Source organism: Prunus mume, linkage group LG8 (assembly GCF_029339155.1).
Source record: "Prunus mume cultivar Tortuosa linkage group LG8, ASM2933915v1, whole genome shotgun sequence".
Lineage (NCBI taxonomy): Eukaryota > Viridiplantae > Streptophyta > Magnoliopsida > Rosales > Rosaceae > Prunus > Prunus mume.
Window position 1 is genome coordinate 1,462,620 of NC_142705.1, and position 17,751 is coordinate 1,480,370.

General features: G+C 38.0%; 5 protein-coding genes across 12 annotated transcripts; 3 read left to right on the forward strand and 2 right to left on the reverse strand.

The window, feature by feature from the left end:
- Positions 1–53: 53 nt before the first annotated feature.
- LOC103341278 (early nodulin-like protein 15) lies at positions 54–1,128 on the reverse strand. The gene is made up of 2 exons (XM_008244782.2): positions 916–1,128; positions 54–559 (listed from the first exon to the last, which is right to left on the reverse strand). Exons 1-2 carry the CDS (start codon positions 1,088–1,090, stop codon positions 216–218), a joined length of 519 nt encoding a protein of 172 aa, XP_008243004.2. The 5' UTR covers positions 1,091–1,128; the 3' UTR covers positions 54–215.
- A 776-nt stretch (positions 1,129–1,904) lies between these two features.
- On the forward strand, positions 1,905–6,457 carry LOC103341277 (CDP-diacylglycerol--inositol 3-phosphatidyltransferase 1-like). Of its 3 annotated transcripts, none has more exons than XM_089042394.1 (13): positions 1,905–2,427; positions 2,585–2,667; positions 2,755–2,992; positions 3,156–3,290; positions 3,406–3,490; positions 3,905–3,954; positions 4,520–4,559; positions 4,858–4,902; positions 5,163–5,228; positions 5,330–5,444; positions 5,541–5,597; positions 5,670–5,768; positions 6,035–6,457. In XM_089042394.1, the coding sequence occupies exons 4-13, from the start codon at positions 3,218–3,220 to the stop codon at positions 6,092–6,094; spliced, it is 690 nt and encodes a 229-aa protein (XP_088898520.1). In that variant the 5' UTR covers positions 1,905–2,427; positions 2,585–2,667; positions 2,755–2,992; positions 3,156–3,217; the 3' UTR covers positions 6,095–6,457. The 3 variants fall into 3 exon arrangements, with proteins under 3 accessions (XP_088898520.1, XP_088898519.1, XP_008243002.2); XM_089042393.1 differs by having other exon boundaries at positions 1,921–2,427; positions 2,893–2,992; XM_008244780.3 differs by lacking the exons at positions 1,905–2,427; positions 2,585–2,667 and having other exon boundaries at positions 2,894–2,992; positions 3,155–3,290.
- Positions 6,458–6,831: 374 nt separating this feature from the next.
- LOC103341276 (chloroplast protein FOR GROWTH AND FERTILITY 2-like) lies at positions 6,832–9,065 on the reverse strand. 2 transcript variants are annotated; one of them, XM_089042392.1, is made up of 2 exons: positions 8,581–9,065; positions 6,832–7,896 (listed from the first exon to the last, which is right to left on the reverse strand). In XM_089042392.1, exons 1-2 carry the CDS (start codon positions 8,884–8,886, stop codon positions 7,117–7,119), a joined length of 1,086 nt encoding a protein of 361 aa, XP_088898518.1. In that variant the 5' UTR covers positions 8,887–9,065; the 3' UTR covers positions 6,832–7,116. The 2 variants fall into 2 exon arrangements, with proteins under 2 accessions (XP_088898518.1, XP_008242999.2); XM_008244777.3 differs by having other exon boundaries at positions 6,832–7,956.
- Positions 9,066–9,792: 727 nt separating this feature from the next.
- On the forward strand, positions 9,793–11,571 carry APO2 (APO RNA-binding protein (DUF794)). The gene is made up of 3 exons (XM_008244776.3): positions 9,793–10,044; positions 10,132–10,472; positions 10,571–11,571. The coding sequence occupies exons 1-3, from the start codon at positions 9,871–9,873 to the stop codon at positions 11,403–11,405; spliced, it is 1,350 nt and encodes a 449-aa protein (XP_008242998.2). The 5' UTR covers positions 9,793–9,870; the 3' UTR covers positions 11,406–11,571.
- A 1,966-nt stretch (positions 11,572–13,537) lies between these two features.
- On the forward strand, positions 13,538–17,086 carry ATS2 (Phospholipid/glycerol acyltransferase family protein). 5 transcript variants are annotated; one of them, XM_089042907.1, is made up of 9 exons: positions 13,538–13,906; positions 14,008–14,051; positions 14,430–14,502; positions 14,945–15,155; positions 15,230–15,641; positions 15,726–15,827; positions 15,929–16,230; positions 16,591–16,619; positions 16,748–17,086. In XM_089042907.1, the coding sequence occupies exons 1-7, from the start codon at positions 13,870–13,872 to the stop codon at positions 16,142–16,144; spliced, it is 1,095 nt and encodes a 364-aa protein (XP_088899033.1). In that variant the 5' UTR covers positions 13,538–13,869; the 3' UTR covers positions 16,145–16,230; positions 16,591–16,619; positions 16,748–17,086. The 5 variants fall into 5 exon arrangements, with proteins under 5 accessions (XP_088899033.1, XP_088899032.1, XP_088899034.1 ...); XM_089042906.1 differs by lacking the exon at positions 16,591–16,619; XM_089042908.1 differs by lacking the exon at positions 16,748–17,086 and having other exon boundaries at positions 16,355–16,688.
- The last annotated feature ends 665 nt before the right edge of the window (positions 17,087–17,751 follow it).

Genomic DNA, 17,751 nt, shown 5'->3' on the forward strand with positions numbered 1-17,751 from the left:
TTGATCCAACAAATAAGCATCAACACTAAAAGATTGAGACGAATTTGAAAAACTTCAAAAATCAAGGGAATTTTATAATGCAAATAAATTGGTACGTAAATAAAAGGTTATTGGAGAGCGTGCATATTGAAAACCCCTGTAGCCCATTGAAACTTCAAAATTACCAATATTATACTAATCCAAGTTTACATCTCCCTTCCCCTCACTCTCTCAAATCAAATCAAAGCAATCCCAACTAGCCCAATTGCAAAGCCCAAAATTCCATTACTCAAACTGAACCCAGGGCCCGCTGCAGCATTGGCGGATGGTGATGCAGCTGGCCCTGCAGGGGTAGCCGGAGATGGTGAGGGAGACACATGTATGGGAGGCTTAGCAATCACAACGAGCTTGAGGCCTTTGTCACAATGCTCCTTAACCCCACTTATGAAGTAGAATGGCCCTGCCCGGTCCAACGTGATCTCCGTCACATTTGCTTTGATTGGCTTCGATGTCTCGCAGCTCTCGTAGTCTTCCTTTGTCACTTGCAGCGCAGAGTCACTGTCCTTGTCCGATTTCCATTCTGTGTACCAAAATTAAAATTACATAAATACATAACAAGTGGTAAACTTAATTAGTGTTACATATATATGATTTGGATCAGAAAATAATATGGAAAAAGTGAATTATTAATGTACATGAAACGAAAAATATATATATGAGAACCAAACATAACAAGAACAAGTGAAGTTTATTGTAAGAAACTCATAAATGATTAAGAGGATTTATCTCTACACAGGTTTTAAGTTCCACTTCTTAATAAAATCTAGAATAACAATCCACGGGTGCGGGCAAAATACATGTTATACAATTATGATGAGTCTTGAATCATAAAAATTTAAAAGAAGCCAGAAGAGGGATTGAAAGGTATGAAATTACTGAGTTGATCGCCAACTCTGAAACGTTTTTTCTGGACCCATTCATTCAGGGTCTTGGAAGAGTCAACGTTCCAAGAAATATCTTTTTCTCCAACGATAACTTCTTTGGCTTCAGAGAAGGCAAATGACAGAGAGACAAGGGACAATACTAGAATGCTGATTCTCAAGTAAGCCATTGCTATGCTCCTATGATTCAATTTTCAAACACGAGAGAGAGAGAGTTGCAGTTGTAGAGTTTTGGTTCCACTAGGGTTATATATATAGCCGTTAGGTTTGGTGTGGGCCTTGGGTTTGGAGGACCCGAAGCCATTCATGATCGCCACGTTTCAGCAGTGAAATGGCCATTGTCAGGTTTTGATTTTGAAGTTGGGGCTGTAAATGTGAAGAAATCAATTTATTTAAAGGAAAAAATCTAAAACGGCTATTCACTTTCCCAATGAGTGGTGTGGTGTGCATTTCAATTTTTTTATGACGAGTATTTTGACCACCCTCAAATGTTTTTCTTTCTATGTACAATATATCTCATACATCAATTTGGCCTCTTTTCCTTCTTTTACAGGTAAATAAAATCTGCGATGATCTTTGCCAAATTGGAAGAAAACCAAGTCCTCCTTGTGTCTCTAATAGCCAGGGTCACTGCATCCATACACATAATATTAATAATTGATTAAATTCATTTCACAAGCAAGTTAATACAGAAATCGAATTGCCTTTCATTCCCCCCAAGTTGTGCATAAGGATAAGATTCTAAAATTTTAAATTTTGATTGTGCTTATTTTGTCTCTGAAGTATTTGAAATGGTAAAATAAAATTGAAAAACCAAAACTTTGTGTTAGATATATGCTTTACTTGCATTTCATTCCATGCTTGATAAGTAAGGAATTGATTTCTCGTTGTGTGATTCGTAATTGTATGACCACTTTTATTATAGAAGATTCTAGCTCAAATTGTTAAGAGTATTTAAGTTCGATTTCTATATAAGCTTGCATGAAAAAAAAAAGGGCTCAAAGGAGTAATTGGGATGAAGGCCTAGAGAGGTTCTTTCCGAACAGTGTGATCAAACCCTCGAGCTGGCCAAGATCTAAGCTAATCTACCGTCGATTTGCTCTCAGTGCGTTTGGTGTCCAGATAATATTAAACGTGCCGCTCATTCTATGCTTAATCCATGTATTATCATAGGGTTGTCCACACCCGAACGGTTCACTAAGCCTAACCGTAACATCTCTCCACGCAACCTCTCAGTCTCCGCACTCGACACCCTTCCCATCCTTCTCGTTTCTCTCACTTTGTCCGGAACCGTAACATCCAAACGCCGGCGATTCTCTCCGTACGCCCATAACCACCGCTGATCTCTCTCTCTTCTTCAGACACCCGATTCCTTCTAACACCTTGAATCCCTTCTTTCTCGTCCCATTTTCCTCGAATAATCTCTCCTCTCCCTCAGTCCCGATTTCTCTCTCACTCTCTGTTACAATTTAAGTCACGAATCGTCGAATCCTGTTCCATTTCTGAGGTGATTATTTATGGGTTTTGATTCAAATTTTCAAAGGAAGAAAAAATATTGTTTTGCCCTAATTTGGCAGATTATTAGGTTTTTTATTATATATATTTTAAAATTTTAATTTTTTGTTAATTTGTTCAATTTAACCCATTTTGTATCGAATGTGCAGAAATTTAACTTCATTTTCGTCACCAATTGCCTCTGTTCTGGTGGTTTACTGGGCTACGAGCTGAAGATCAATCTATGGAAGAGGTATGATCTGATTTGGTTTGGAACTCTTTTTGTTACATGTGATTGAAAGCTCTGGTTCATGCTAATCGATGAAAGCTCTGGTTTTAGGGCTTGCAATGTAACCCTAAGACCCAGAAGGTGATTACATTGCGATCTCCGCCGTTGTGGGTCGCAATGTAACCCTATGCTAAGTTGATGTAAACAAGCTACGTATCTGAGTCATCGTGCTCCATCATTTCCAATCAGGGCTTGCAGAGAGAGAAAGGGGAATCAGAGTATTAGGGTTAGCGCCTGAAGTGATTGCATTGCGATCTCCGCTGTTGAGGTGAAAGGAGGACTCCAAAAGGTAGATTTAGTTCTTATTTTCCACTAATTGCCATCTTATGCCTCCATTAAGTTAATTTTGTGTGATTATTGTTTGTTTTATTTTTGTTTAGTGTTGCTTCTTCGTATAAACATGCAAGAGTGTGTAATGGGTTATAGCAAGAAAAATTTGCATTTGTGTGCAGGGCAACATTTATTAGCAAATTCAATGCATTTTATGTAATTCAAGTTTAAAAAGGAAGTTTCAATGGCCAAGAAATCTGTAACACAACGAAGGTTAACAAAACTTGATGTCTACCTATACATACCCAATATAATTGGTGAGTATTTCATTGTTTTGGTTATATGTTCTTAAAGCAAGTTACTTTAGAACTACAGTCAACTAAAGATGTCTTTGTTTTATTCAAAATGATTGTATGTTTACTGGGAATGCAGGGTACATAAGGGTTCTTATGAACTGTTTTGCGTTTGCTCAGTGCTTCTCCAACAAGCAGCTTTTCTCAATTCTCTATTTTGTCAGGTGAGAATTAATGCTTTTGAATAATTCATTTATGTTGTTTGGACTTGTGGATTTAGAAGAAGAGATTTGCATTTACTGTAACGTTTTATATGAGATTTTAAAAGTTTATTTTAAGGTTGATGGAGTCAATATGTAAATTTGAATACTTGAAATGGGGTAGGGTGGGTTTCAAATGCTCAAGAAAATATGAGTATTCACCTCTTAACCACTGAAATAATAATAATAATCCACAACCAAAAGTGTGACAACTCTCTATTTTTGAGTTTTTCTTTACTAAACATAAACTTTAAACTGAATCGTGAAATCTAAATCTCTCATTTCAAATACGCAATCCAAATGAAACCTTAGTTTTTGCGCTGTATCTTTTTCAATGTCTATGTTGGGTATAATATATGATTAAGCTTGCTGTTCCAGCTTTGTCTGTGATGGCGTAGATGGTTGGTGTGCTCGTAAATTCAATCAAGGTATGAGAGTTTCTGTAGCTTGCAATTTTGTTTTTTGATAGGAAGTTTGCGTTGTTTGTGCATATATACGTTTATAGAAACAACTTGTTGTAAGTCGGTACAGATACCAAGTGTGATTTGTATAATGTCAAAATGATTATCATTAAAAGAATCCTCTCAATACAAATGTATTAGTATCATTTGGTCTTCACCAACTCTTTTCCTTTCAGCTATATAAGTGGATACATTTCCTGACTCTCGCTCATACTTTTTCATTGTACATAGTGGGTGTGACTTGAATTATTTTCAAGTTATACTTTCTGCAGAGCTAGATAATATAGGTATAAATACATTTTAAAAAATTGATCTCCAAACATCATGAATTATTTATTAGTGTACTCCTTATTTAGAGATTGCAGTATAGTATTGGTAGAAGCCTCCGTATTGTAGTGAGCGTTAAATAATTTCATTACTGAAGTGCCTCTTTGTTTTCAGTTTCCTGATTGTTGAAAGTAATGAAGAATTTTGTGGTTTGCATATTTGATTCAATTATCTTAATACATCTTTGTTTCCCTTCCTGGCTCAGTTTCAACCTTTGGAGCTGTTTTGGACATGGTGACAGATAGGTAATCTCATAATGAATTTATTGCAATAACCTAAACTATACACAGCAGTTACTGAAAATACCTCTCAGTGGATCTGCATTAGATCCACATTGACAAACAGTGCCAACATTCCATCAGACAACACCAGTCCTCAAAATTGAATAGCCTGAGTTAACCTACATCAGTCCTCTAATCCACAGTAAGATACATGTGCATGTGCACCCACGCATGCGCATGCACGTGCACAAGAAACATAGTATTGCTGAAATGATTTAGCTAGATTGGTAATCACCGTATTGATTATTGTCTTGTATCTCAGGATAAGCACTGCGTGTCTCTTGGTAGTTCTTTCACAAGTATACTGGTAAGACATTTTATTTGGGGAGCTGATTTTTCCACTATGCTTTTGTCCACTTACACTCCCTTTGTTGGAAATTGTATGTTCCCACTCTTTTGTTCACTTACACTCCCTTTTTTGTTATAGTTAAAAGTATTAAAAAACAGAATGGAGTGTACGTGGACAAAAGGGGAGTAGGAAAATCACTGCCCTTTATTTATAGTCTACAAGTTGCTATAACTATACATGCATGTTTGTCTTAGCTTGTTGGTGGGATTTTAATGCAGGCCTGGCTTGGTTTTCCTCTCATTGCTTGCCTTAGATATTGCCAGCCACTGGCTGCAGATGTACAGGTTATTTTCTTTTTCTTTTTAATTGATTTATGTATGGGATGAATTGGGTTATTCCTTGAGAAAGTTTTATTTTGTTAACACTTTAGTTCATTTATTTGCAGTACTTTCCTGTTAGGCAAGGCTAGTCACAAGGATGTGAAAGACAGCACTAATTGGCTTTTTAAAGCGTACTACGGGAATCGGATGTTTATGGCTTACTGTTGTGTAGCTTGTGAGGTAAGTGTAAATTGGTTTGCCTATCTATCTACATACGGAAATCTTTCAATGGTGGTAGTTGCAACTCTTCTCTAAATTTGAGTATTTACTCTGCAGGTGCTTTATATAATTCTATTTCTTCTTGCAAAGAACGAAACTGAGAGCTTGATTGATGTAAGTGCTGTTTTTAAAGATATAAAGAGGAAGTTCCCAGATTATTTTTGTTTCTGAATTTCCCTGTTTCAGGTTTTAACTGGACTTGCAAAGCATATTACACCTCTTTCTGTTCTTGTTGGTTTGAGTTTATTTGGATGGGCCGTCAAGCAAGCAGTCAATCTTATACAGGTAGACCATGGCTATCTGTTTACTGTCTGAAAATGAAGAATTACTTTGTGTTGACAAATAGTTGAGGTTCCCCTAAAAGAAATTGATAGTTTTAGTCAGTCCTACCCAAGTTTTCTTGGTAGTTTGTCGTCCAAATGTTCTTTTAAATTTAATCTAGCTAATCAACTTTTTCAAGTTTAAGTCATCTAATTCTTCCTATCTGTTCGACCAAAAGAAAAAAAAATCTTCCTATCTGGATTGTTTTGAAATTCATTTCATGATTTCAGTTGAAGACAGCAGCAGATGTGTGCGTGCTTCATGATATCAACAAAAAGCAGAGCCCCTAATGCAAATCAACTTCTATGACCTGAGTTGCTTTCAACATTCAGCTTTGCTGCCCAGTTCTTCATGTTCAAATGTGTAACCCGCGAGTGGGATTGCTTTATTTTAACGAGACATAAAATGAAGAAAGAATTGTAATGCCCTTTCTTTCATTGATTTAATTTTAAATTTAAATTTTTTTGAGTGAACCGCGTAGCACAAAATTTGATACTTTGACATTTTTCTTAACCTTAAAAGGAAGAAAAAAAAAAAAACGGCATGCTCTAATTCCCGAGCGTCTTTCTTCTAGTTAGTTGTGTATTATGTGAATCCAAACTCCGCAAAAGATTTGTCAATTGAAATGATAATGATGATTATTTGAATTTTCATACTTAATTGTCAGCATGTTGCACTGACTGACTACTGGCCGGAAAACATCGGATTCAACAAGACTCTCATCAATATTAAAGCATGCATCCCCGGAAATTGTTATCTTTTCGAATGTGGATTCTCTCATTCTCTTGGCTATTTTCTTTTTACTTCTAATTGAAATGGTGGATTCTCAAGGTTCACACATGTTAAGTATCATTCCAAAATCCGTCCGTTTGTATATTGAAGAGAAAAAGGCAGTACAAATTTCACGGTAGACACTTGGAAATCGGTAAAAGGTTGAGCACTTCCAACTATGGACCAGCCTAGTTTGGATGCAGAATTTACATTCCCCTGGTTGATAACTGCTATGAACAGCTGGTGCAACAACATAGAACAACTTGGCTGGATAAAGATTAAACATGAAATATAAAGCGAATCGTTAAACCAATCTTGATTTCTACAGTAAAAATATTACATTTGTAGAAGGGTTGCCCTCTATTAAAACTGTAAAAAGCTTCAATTAAAAAAGAAGAAAAAAGAAGATGGTACTCTCACTGAGAAAAGGTGCTGAGCAGATGAACTTTTGCTCTAAACAAATCGAATAATCCTTCTAAGATCTTTTATCTAACACTCGTGGAGAAGCCTGGTAATGTCAATCTTTACTCGCTCAAAAATACTAATACAGGCTATACCCGAATAACTGGCTGATGATTATGGCAGATCCAAGAGCAATTGCAACCAGGGAAGAAGCCCACGTCAGTTTCTCTGTTATTCTGGGAACTCTATCCTTTAGTGCCTGGCTACATGAGCCTAGAAAGACTGTATAGCTTCCCATTGCAACTACGGTCCCAACTAAAAACATAACCAGAAATGCGGCACCAGCAACGCGAGATGGCAAAGCAAGAGCGGGCAAGACCATCATCAATGCATCTGGCTGCAGCCCATGGACAATTCCAGTGGCAAAAGTAGCAAAACCAATCTTCTTCTTCCCAACGGTAGGGTTTTCTAGAGATTCGTATACACTAACATCACACTCTCCATTCTCTAAGGCAACACAAGGACTTGAGACTTCTGAAGCTTCCTTAATGCCCATGGCACCAATAACTAGTAGAGTAATGCCCACAACTCTTGTGCCCCATGTTCGGATAATTTCAATATGAAGCCGATCCTTTAGTAGTAGAAATATTAAGCCAAAGATAACCTGGCCAGCGTCATGGCCACATCCCCAGAGGGCTCCAACTAAAGCACTTTCAATGCGGGTGCGTCCAATTGAGAGTGGAGCCAGAGCAGCTAAGTGGTCAGGACCTGACAATGTGTGTAAGCAACCGGCTAAGAACCCAGTCCATGCACTACTAAGTAATTCAGTCTGGATCAGTCTTCCCCCGATAGCAGCAGCTGGGCTACCTGTCTTTGTTGCAGTTTGAAAGGATGCATAAGCCGCTGGTGCACAAGCTGGCTGTATTAAGATCAAAACAAGGGCAGAAAGCACAACAAATGGCCCAGTGGTGATCAGGCCCTGATCACCAAAAGAATATAACAAGTAAGTTATCTGGTCAAAACAAATGGATTAATGGTCGCATATAAAAGGTGGAACAGTAGCTGGGAATTTGCAGACGCCCCATCTATCTCATTTTGATAGTGGTCGTTGTGGATATGGTAGTCAAGAACCAAATACGAAACTTCGATGGAAATAATGGAAACTTGTGTACACAGTATAACCTATGTTCCTACTTCAATCCATGATTAGCACTGTGACTCTCTGTTAACATTCCGCTGTTCTCTTTTAAAGATTATATCTAAACCTCCTTTGAGGGTGCTACCAAGTAGACAAGCAGTTGCTAACACACAGTCCACGATGAGACATTACAATCTGGTATGAATAAACTGCATATTCTAAACTACAAAACTATGCAAGTTTTAGAGGGCAAAATAAACTACATTTTGGATCAGACAACGACAACATTTCGAATCAGAAAGTACTCCGTGGAAAATAACCAACATTTCATCACTCATCAAACCAATTGTTTACATTTCAACACATGATTGTAGCAATGACAACAAAGAAACCCCACAACATAAAATTAATCAAAGTCATATCTTTTATCAATTTCTGTCATTTAAAACAAGAGATGTCTATTACCTTGCGTTGGGTAGAAGCCCCATTTGCAATCTTCTTGATAATCTGCGGATTTGGCAACTCCGGCCGGTTCGGCGAGAGAGCCGGTAAAATGTTGGATGGCGCTGATGAAGAAGGAGAAGAAGAAAAAATTGGAGATGGGTTTTGATGTTTGCAGGAAACCAAGCTGACCCGTCTGAGATTGGGCAGTTGGGAAGCGGGAAAGTTGAGTTTGGCCGAGGCAATACGAGCGAGTGGAGGGAGAAAAGGTGAGGGTTTTACATGGAGTTTCAAAGGGGTTGGGGAGGAAGAGAACAGAAGCCTTTCCATGGCTTCTCTCTCCCTCTCTATCTGCCTCTCCTTTGTGTTCTGTCCTGTGTCTCCGATAAAGGTTTAGATTTGGAGGCAATGAACTTGCAGAGAGAGAGAGAAGGGTTTAGCAAAAATCACTCCTTTTTGTCCTGTAAAAAGGTTAATTTTTCTTTATTTTAGTAGTAGCCTTCACCTTCACGATACTATTTTGTTCCCTTCCCTTTCCACTTCCTTCCTGGTCTTGAAAGGACGCAGCAAATCCATTATCCTTATTGTTAAGATCCAATACTTTATTTTGCTTAGCGATCCACGGTCCACCTATGAATTTGGTTCATCTTCTCCATTTTCCACCATTCGGTTAGTGGAGCGGTTGAATATTTAAAGCGTATCGCCGCGCGGCTATACTTTAAAATATATTAATATTTAAAGAGTATCCGGCTATACTCTGTGAATGTATAACGAGTATAGCCGCGCGGCTGTACTAGGCTGTATCTAAAAAATATTTTTAAAGCGTATAGCCGAACGGCTATACTCTGTTAAGCATACGAATATTTTAATGGTATAGCCCCGCGGCTATAATATTTAAATATATTCGAATATTTAATAGTATAGCCGTTCGGCTATACATAAAAAATATATTAATATTTAAAGCGTATAGCCGCTCGGTAATAAGAAAATTTTAAACGTATAGCCGCGCGGCTATACGTTTTTAATATCTTCGAATATTTTATTAGTAAAGCCGTCCGGCCATACGCTTAAAATATATTCGGATATTTTAATAGTATAGCCGCACGGCGATAATATTTAAATATATTCGAATATTTAATTTTATAGCCGATCAGCTATACTGTACAAAATGGTTTTTCTTTTTTGACGAAACGGTGTCGCATTATTTTGGTTTGTGACTTGCAGAAGAGGAAGGAAACCATATCACAAACAAAGCTATGGTCGAAACACTCTCTTCGGCTGTTATGTTTGCTGCGAAAGCACTTGGTCTCAGAGATGAATAGCAGCTCTCATTATTTCTCACATGGCACTATCGCTTTGTTCTGTGGTAAAGGAATGGACTTTCGTCCCAAAGTTGGGACCTTGCAGGCTTCCTTCAATGGAAAATCAGAATTTCTGAATCTCCACGTTTACCCTGCTCTTACTTCCATTGATTCTTTTCGATTTCAGGTATGCTGACATTCATTCTCACTACTATTCAATTGAAGATTGCGTAAATTTAGTACTGTGATTTTAATTGATTAAATTTATTTGTAGGAGCATGGTTGCAATGTACTGAAGCTTTCATTGAAGTCAAGAACTTCCCAATCGCAAGCATTGGTGGTGAGGAGCGATCATCCTCAAAATTCTGACTTTCCGAAATACTATTCGAAAAAGGAGAAGAAGCCCTTTCCAGTCCCCATTGTGGACTTGAGGAGGGCTGCCAGGGAAAGGCTTAAGAGCAGGAAGGGCAAGCCTAAAACACCAGTTCCTCCTCCTAAGAATGGCTTGCTTGTCAAGACCCTTATCCCAGTTGCCTATGACGTCTTCAATGCAAGAATTACATTGATCAATAATTTGAAGAAGCTATTAAAGGTGGTGCCTGTGCAAGCTTGCAGGTTGGTGTTACATTTAGGAACTTTGTTGGAAAGGAACTTGCATAATTCAATGGAAATTAAGTTTTGATCCTTTCATTAATCACTGAACTCGTGTGCAGGTTCTGTAATGAAATTCATGTGGGGCCTGTTGGGCATCCGTTCAAATCATGTAAAGGTGCAAATGCTAACATTCGTAAGGGTCTTCATGAGTGGATAACAAATGCGACCGTTGATGACGTATTCTTACCAGTTGAAGCTTTCCACCTCTATGATCGCCTTGGAAGACGCATTCCTCATGAGGAGAGATTCTCAATTCCTAGAATTCCAGCAATAGTTGAGCTTTGCATCCAAGCTGGGGTTGATGTCCCAGAATATCCCACTAAAAGGAGAAGAAAGCCAATCATCCGCATTTCAAAAAGTGAATTTGTTGATGCAGATGAAAGTGAGCTACCAGACACTGACACTGAAAGACTCAAGAGACCCGTCTTGACTGAAATACCCGATTCAGAGATAGTAGCCCCATCAGATGAAGAAGAAACAACCTTGCTTGCTGAGGAAACACTACGAGCATGGGACCAGATGAGGAGAGGAGCCAAGAAGCTAATGAAGATGTATCTGGTGAGGGTTTGTGGGTATTGCCCTGAGGTTCATGTGGGTCCCAGTGGGCACAAGGCTCAGAACTGTGGAGCCTTCAAACACCAACAACGAAATGGGCAACATGGTTGGCAGGCGGCAGTGCTCAATGACTTGATACCACCAAGATATGTGTGGCATGTTCCAGATGTAAATGGAGCACCAATGGAAAGGGAGCTCAGGAACTTCTATGGGCAAGCCCCTGCTGTTGTTGAAATGTGCATTCAGGCGGGTGCTGCTGTGCCAGAAGAATACAGACCAACCATGAGGTTGGATGTTGGAATTCCCTCCACCATTAAAGAAGCTGAAATGGTAGTTTGATGAGATGAGTTGATCTTTGCCCCGTCTTCTTTTCATGTAAATTGTACGTAGAATATTGGAATTGAGTGCTGGGAAAAATTATTGCAGATAATTTGTTTGTACATATTACCTTGCTTTTTTCTATCCCAAAACAATGAAAATTGATCTAAAACATCCTTTTATCACCTAACCATTTTTTGAGACCTCCAAAGAAGAGTAATTCAGTCACCCTTCCTCTTTGACCTGAGGAAAAATCTCATCAAATGTAACAATCACTATCTTACCGTGGCGCTTGAACAAAAAGCTAGAATCAGGTCTTTGCAGTTAAAGTTCAATCTTGCAGTTTTTCATGGAGTGGAGTTTTGCTCTGCTTGATTGTCTGTTTGGCTTTACAATATTTTTGGGGTGCTGGGTTCTCTTCGGTTGCTGCATACGGTGCCCTTGCAGTGTGTTTTTCTATACTTGTGGGTTTTTATTTTATTTTATAATTTTATGCTGCTCCTCTCAGCTGTTCTCCGTCCGGGGGCATTTTCTGGTTTCCTCGTATGTATGGCTGATGTGTTACTTTATACTTCTGTGCTGCTGTGCAGCTTCTTTATAATTTGGTTTTGTCATGTGTTGTTCTGTCTTTTGGATCTTAGTTTAGTGTTTCGCTGTGCTTTGGTCGCCTTGAGTATAGATGACTCACAGCCTGCAGGATAATGCAGCAAGTTCAACACTCGTGTGCTATCCTTCTTTCAGGGAAGGCCATACTCCACGCTGCTCAATTCTCTAAACCTCTGGCTCACACTCAAATGAGACCGCAAGAGGTTGTCATGGAGGCCATTTGGATTGGACTATCTGTTCAATTAATCTATTGGCCTTGATTCTTCCACATGAATTGATAGGTGAGGTGCTTCAAAAGTTAGGAAAATGCACCTAACTGAGAATGCAGATAAGCAGCAATATTGCCCCTTGAGCTCCGAATATGGATTGAAAATTTTGATATATTTAACATTTTCGTTTCGCAGGAAGGGTCAACAATTGACCTTAAAAAGGGGTTATGGGGTGATTAAGGCCACATGCATGGAGCAATCCTATTGCTGCTGCATGGAAAAAGTGGTTAACGCCATAACTTCTTACGCTTGTATACATTCTATTTCTTTCAGCAACCTCAGATCCCCCACTTTATTCTGCCCACAAGCGTTCATAACCACCTCAGCACAGAGACAGACACCCGCAAAAGAAAAAGACATACGTCCGGATAAACAAGAGAGAAAGCAAGGGACGTAGTTTTACTTTGCAAGAGGCAACTAGAGAGAATTCAAAGCAATGGCAGGACCACAACAAGTGAAGGCTGCTGCAGGCGCACAGGGGATGAAGGGTCCATCACCGGCGCAGCATTCAACGGAGGTACTCCATCAGACGTCAAAGATGTCTTTCTGCCCAATGAGAATGGCTCTTGGTGGCTTTGCCGTAATTTTCACCATTGGTTATTTCACCTTATACACCAAGAAGAAGCTGGAGGCATCTGCTTTAGACGTTGCCAAAGTTGCCACCGGATTTTCCCATCCAGAAAACACTCACCCCGCAAATAGATTACCAATTAACTTCATAAATATCAACTTCAGCTTACTCTGTTTTAACAACAAAAAGAACAAATTGTCATGCCTTATATCATTATTACATTATATTTGTGGAGGTATTTTCTTTTGTTTTTTTTATTTTAAAAGAAAAATTGTTGGGGTTCTCTTTTTACTTGTAATGCATTTATATGTCTGGCTGGAGCAAATAAGATGTTGGTCATGCTCTTGTATCTTGTTGGTCTCCAATATATTACAAAGGATAGTCAAATGTATTCATGTGCATGAGGAACTACTGGCATCAAGTCCATTTGTAGTAATCATCACCCTGCAAATAATAATTTCATTCTGAGAACAAGTTTGTGAAACAAGGCATTTGGAAAACAAAATTGCATAATGAAAATAAAAACAAACCAGAAATGCAAAATTGCATAATAAAAACAAAAGGCAAAACAGAAATGTGAAAGAAAAAAGAAAAAACCCCAAGTTTTCAAGTATCCACTGTTTTTTCCCGGAACTTGTTAACAGATGGGGCATAATGTAAATATTCCTTTTTTTTCTTTTTTCTTTTTAACCAAGTCTAAGCTGTCTAACTGGATTTTAGCAGTAGATTAGATTTAGAGCGGAAAGGAGCAAAGAAGGAAAGAAGAACCTTGTGGCTTTGGCGGTCTCACCCTATCACAAGCAGCCCACCCCGATACATCCAACACCAACAAAGACAATCACTTTCGTTTTGCAAATTCATAAGCACAAGAACACCCAGAAAAACCCAATATTAGAATAATAAACTAATCAAGGATAAGGGATATGCCTTGAATTTCTCACTGCACGTGACTGATGTGCTCCCATCCCAGGACTATAAACCCTAATCCCAGTACAATTCACCCTGACTCAATTCTCAAAAATCTTTTCTTTGAACCTCCATGGAAGTCACTTTTCAACCTTCCCATGCTGTACTCTGTATATCTCATCCTTCTCTTTTTATTTATTTATATTTTTATAATTGCGGACAAGAATTAAAATTTGGGCTGACACACTCTGTGGTTACTTCAACGTATCAGGTCACAGGCAATCGAGGTTTGCTTCAACATCGTCTTTGTTGCCGGTAGTTCTTCTATACCTTTATTTATTTATTCATAATTTATCCCATTTTCTCTAGCTGTCTTCCTTTGATTCAAATCTGTTTGACTTACGGGAAAAGAAAAGTTTTCATTTTTAATCAAGTTGAGGAATTAGTAGTTTGATGTCTATATGATATAATGGATTTTGAATTATGGGCAATGAATACCAATTCAGCAGGCTACACACACTTAGCATCATCACAACTTTGGTAAAGGCTTTGGTGTATTTATGTGGCAGTAGCCCTTTATGTTTTTTAATTTGATCCCTTCGCCTACCATCGTTGGTAGAAGAAGCGCCAAACCCACTGCCCTCTTCCGTCCATTGCTGGTGTAATTGCTTTGACATTTTCTTCATAATGCAGCCATTCACTTACAAGGGACTCTCGATTGGGTGCTCTCCATGCAGATGGCCGATTTTGGCAAATTTAAGTAAATGTAAGTATAGGCTTTCTTAGCTTAGTATCTCACGTGATTTTTGCTCCAAGTCCAAATACATGCATGATTGAGTGCTGTCTTGTTATGTAATTTACCTTTACAATCTTATTCAAAATTCTCGGTTTTTGCCTATTAGCCATGAGGATTATGTATGATCTACACAACTATTTCAAAGAAATCCAAGACAATATGAGATAGTGTGTGGATTGTGGAATCATCTTGTATGGCTAATATTTGTGACAAATCTATTTATTTTTGTTATTCATTCTATTTTATCAGCATCAAACCATGCATATATAGCTGATGTCTGGATTTAAAGGCACATGTTTTGAGATGGATGTTTGAATGGACTATATGAGCTTCTTCCTTCTCCCTTGCAGATTCATTTACTCTTTTGTCCTGTCTTTTAGATCTGGTTATGATGCCTCTTTTTTCCCCTCAGTTGCTTGTCGTAGTGTTTTATGCATTCAAAGGAAGCATAGTGGCATGTCACGGTGCAACATTGATGCAAAAGAGGACTTTGGAAGACCAAATTATGATATTAGATTGCATACCCAGCATAGGTTGTCCAGGTATGCAGTTGGACGATCTGGACTTACTGAAGCTGGGAGCGCTGATGCTGACTATCCATTGCCAGGTTTCTCTAACTACTGGTATTCTGTTGTTACTTCCTCCTGTTAGCAGCCTTATAAATCTAATTGACTGATCTGTTGTTATTTTTTTGAAGTGCAGAAGTAAATACGGTCTCAAAATTTAGGGGAATAGGCTTCTATGCCATTACTGCTTTCAATGCCATTTATCTCTTTGTGCTGATGCTGGTAGCCCATCCTTTTGTTCTGTTGTTGGATCGATACAAAAGAAAAGCTCATATGTTTATTGCCAAAGTTTGGGCCACTGTTACTGTTACGCCATTTGTTAAGATCAAGTTTGAGGGACTGGAGAATTTGCCTCCTCCAGATGCTCCTGCTGTATATGTTTCCAACCACCAGAGCTTTTTAGACATATATGTTCTTCTCACAATTGGGAGACCCTTTAAGTTTATCAGCAAGACTAGCATATTTCTCTATCCCATTGTTGGGTGGGCCATGTTTCTGATGGGTGTAATACCTTTAAAGCGCATGGACAGCAAAAGTCAATTGGTATTCCATTTCTTTTGTTCCGTGTATATAAATGCAATCATTATCTAAACGATGGTTTTAAAATATGTTGGCTTCTGTATATAGGAGTGTCTTAAGCGTTGCATAGATCTTATCAAGAAGGGGGCCTCTGTCTTTTTCTTTCCTGAGGGAACACGCAGTAAAGATGGAAAATTAGGCTCTTTCAAGGTGAGATATTTTCCATTCTTTGTCCTTGTTTGCTGATTATGTGTAGTTTTCTTTAAATAAAGATAATTAGGAAATTTCTGAACTGTGTTGTTGACATGCAGAAAGGTGCCTTCAGTATTGCAGCAAAGACCAAGGTACCAGTAGTGCCCATTACCCTTACAGGAACTGGAAAAATCATGCCTCCAGGAAGGGAGGCTATCTTGAATACTGGATCTGTGAAAGTTGTGATTCATAAGTCTATACAAGGAAATGATGCAGAAGTACTGTGTAGTGAAAGTAGAAACATAATTGCAGATGCACTCAATCGTCAAGGCTGAGATATCTACTGCCATATGTTCTGATTGGTTTCTATGGTTTCATACTTAAATCCTTTGCTGTGGATTGACAAAACAGTTTCAGAAAGGTATGAATCATTTGTTGAATTTCCTCTCTGCTTACTAATTGCTGCCAATTTTGCTCATGCTAAAGTTTATAAGAGCTATTTGAAACTATATGCTCATGCTGATCTCAATCATGCACCTGTTTAGACTTGTAGCCGTGGTGCAGTAGAGATAAAGTTGTGTGTCACAAGGTTAAATTGTAACACTGTAACATGTGGATGGTTCCCCCCGCCTCCCTAGGCTGATAGTTTCTTCTAATTTGCTTCTTGTTCATATTTTGCAAGTAATGTTTTAATGGTTTTAAACTGAATGCTGTATAGGCTTATATACTGAGAACATGTTTGTTTGGTGTCTTCTCTTGTACAAATGTGCTGCTGCATTAGTTGGCAAATAAATCGTGTTCGCTGTGAAGGTAACTGAACATGTTTTGCCACTTATTATTAGGTTGTGGTTGTGGATAGATCATATCATAGCTGATACAGATACAGAGCAAATGAGTCACGTCTGTCTGAATCTGTAACGTCTCCTTGGTTGTGCCAGACTTACAAACTTGCAAGCACCGCCGCGGCCTAATAAAGTAAATGTCTTCATCTCAACATCCACAGAGAGAAGCCAAGGGTTTGCAGGGCCCGCGTCCAGGAGTCTTGACCAGTGTTGCCTTCCAAATTCCAATGTTTAGAGAAAATAAATAAAAGGGAGGCTTTTTTATTTTGTCACCAAGATTTTACCCTTGTTTCTCTTATCAGTCTTTTGCTTATTATATTTTAATAGAAATATGCCCCCACGTCTCAATTCCAATCTCATATATGGATAATAATGTGGAGCGCCTCCAGTATACACTATAATTACTCGTTAAGCAAATCAAATATTTTATTTTAAGGTGACAGTGAATGACGATACGCTTTGAGCTTTGGCCATGAAATTTTACGGAGCAATCCTGGTTTGACTTTTTAATCGCATGATCCCTGACTAATTGATTGTATTTTAAAATGATGATTTATTTTCCATCAAATTATATTACATCTCTTTGAATTTGGAAAGGCTTCGTGCATGCTGCTAACACTAGAATTGGAATTTGGAAGGAAAAATAAAATTAGTGTCTTTCTTCACATATCATTTTTGAAACATTGAAGGGTTCATTTGCACCTGTAAATCTAATCCGGCCAACCAAAGTTTAGACTAGTTAATTTGATAATCAACCGATATTATGGTTAATTACATACAAGTTACAATTTCTGGAATAAATCTATTTATCTAAAGGGTTATTCACTCAAATGGTCCTTATACTCGAGTTGCATTTTAGTCCATCAATTAAATTATTCATTTAAATGGTCCACAAATTCTTTACTAATCGATAAATTGATCATATCGTTACATTTTGTGTTAAATTTAATCATATGAGCAGCACATGCTACATTTATAGGGATAAATAAGACTTTTGATAGTTAAAATAAAATAAAATATGCGATTAAAAATTAATACAATTATTTTTTTAAAAAATAATTAAGAACTATAAAATAATAAAACAATAAGAAGGAAAAAAA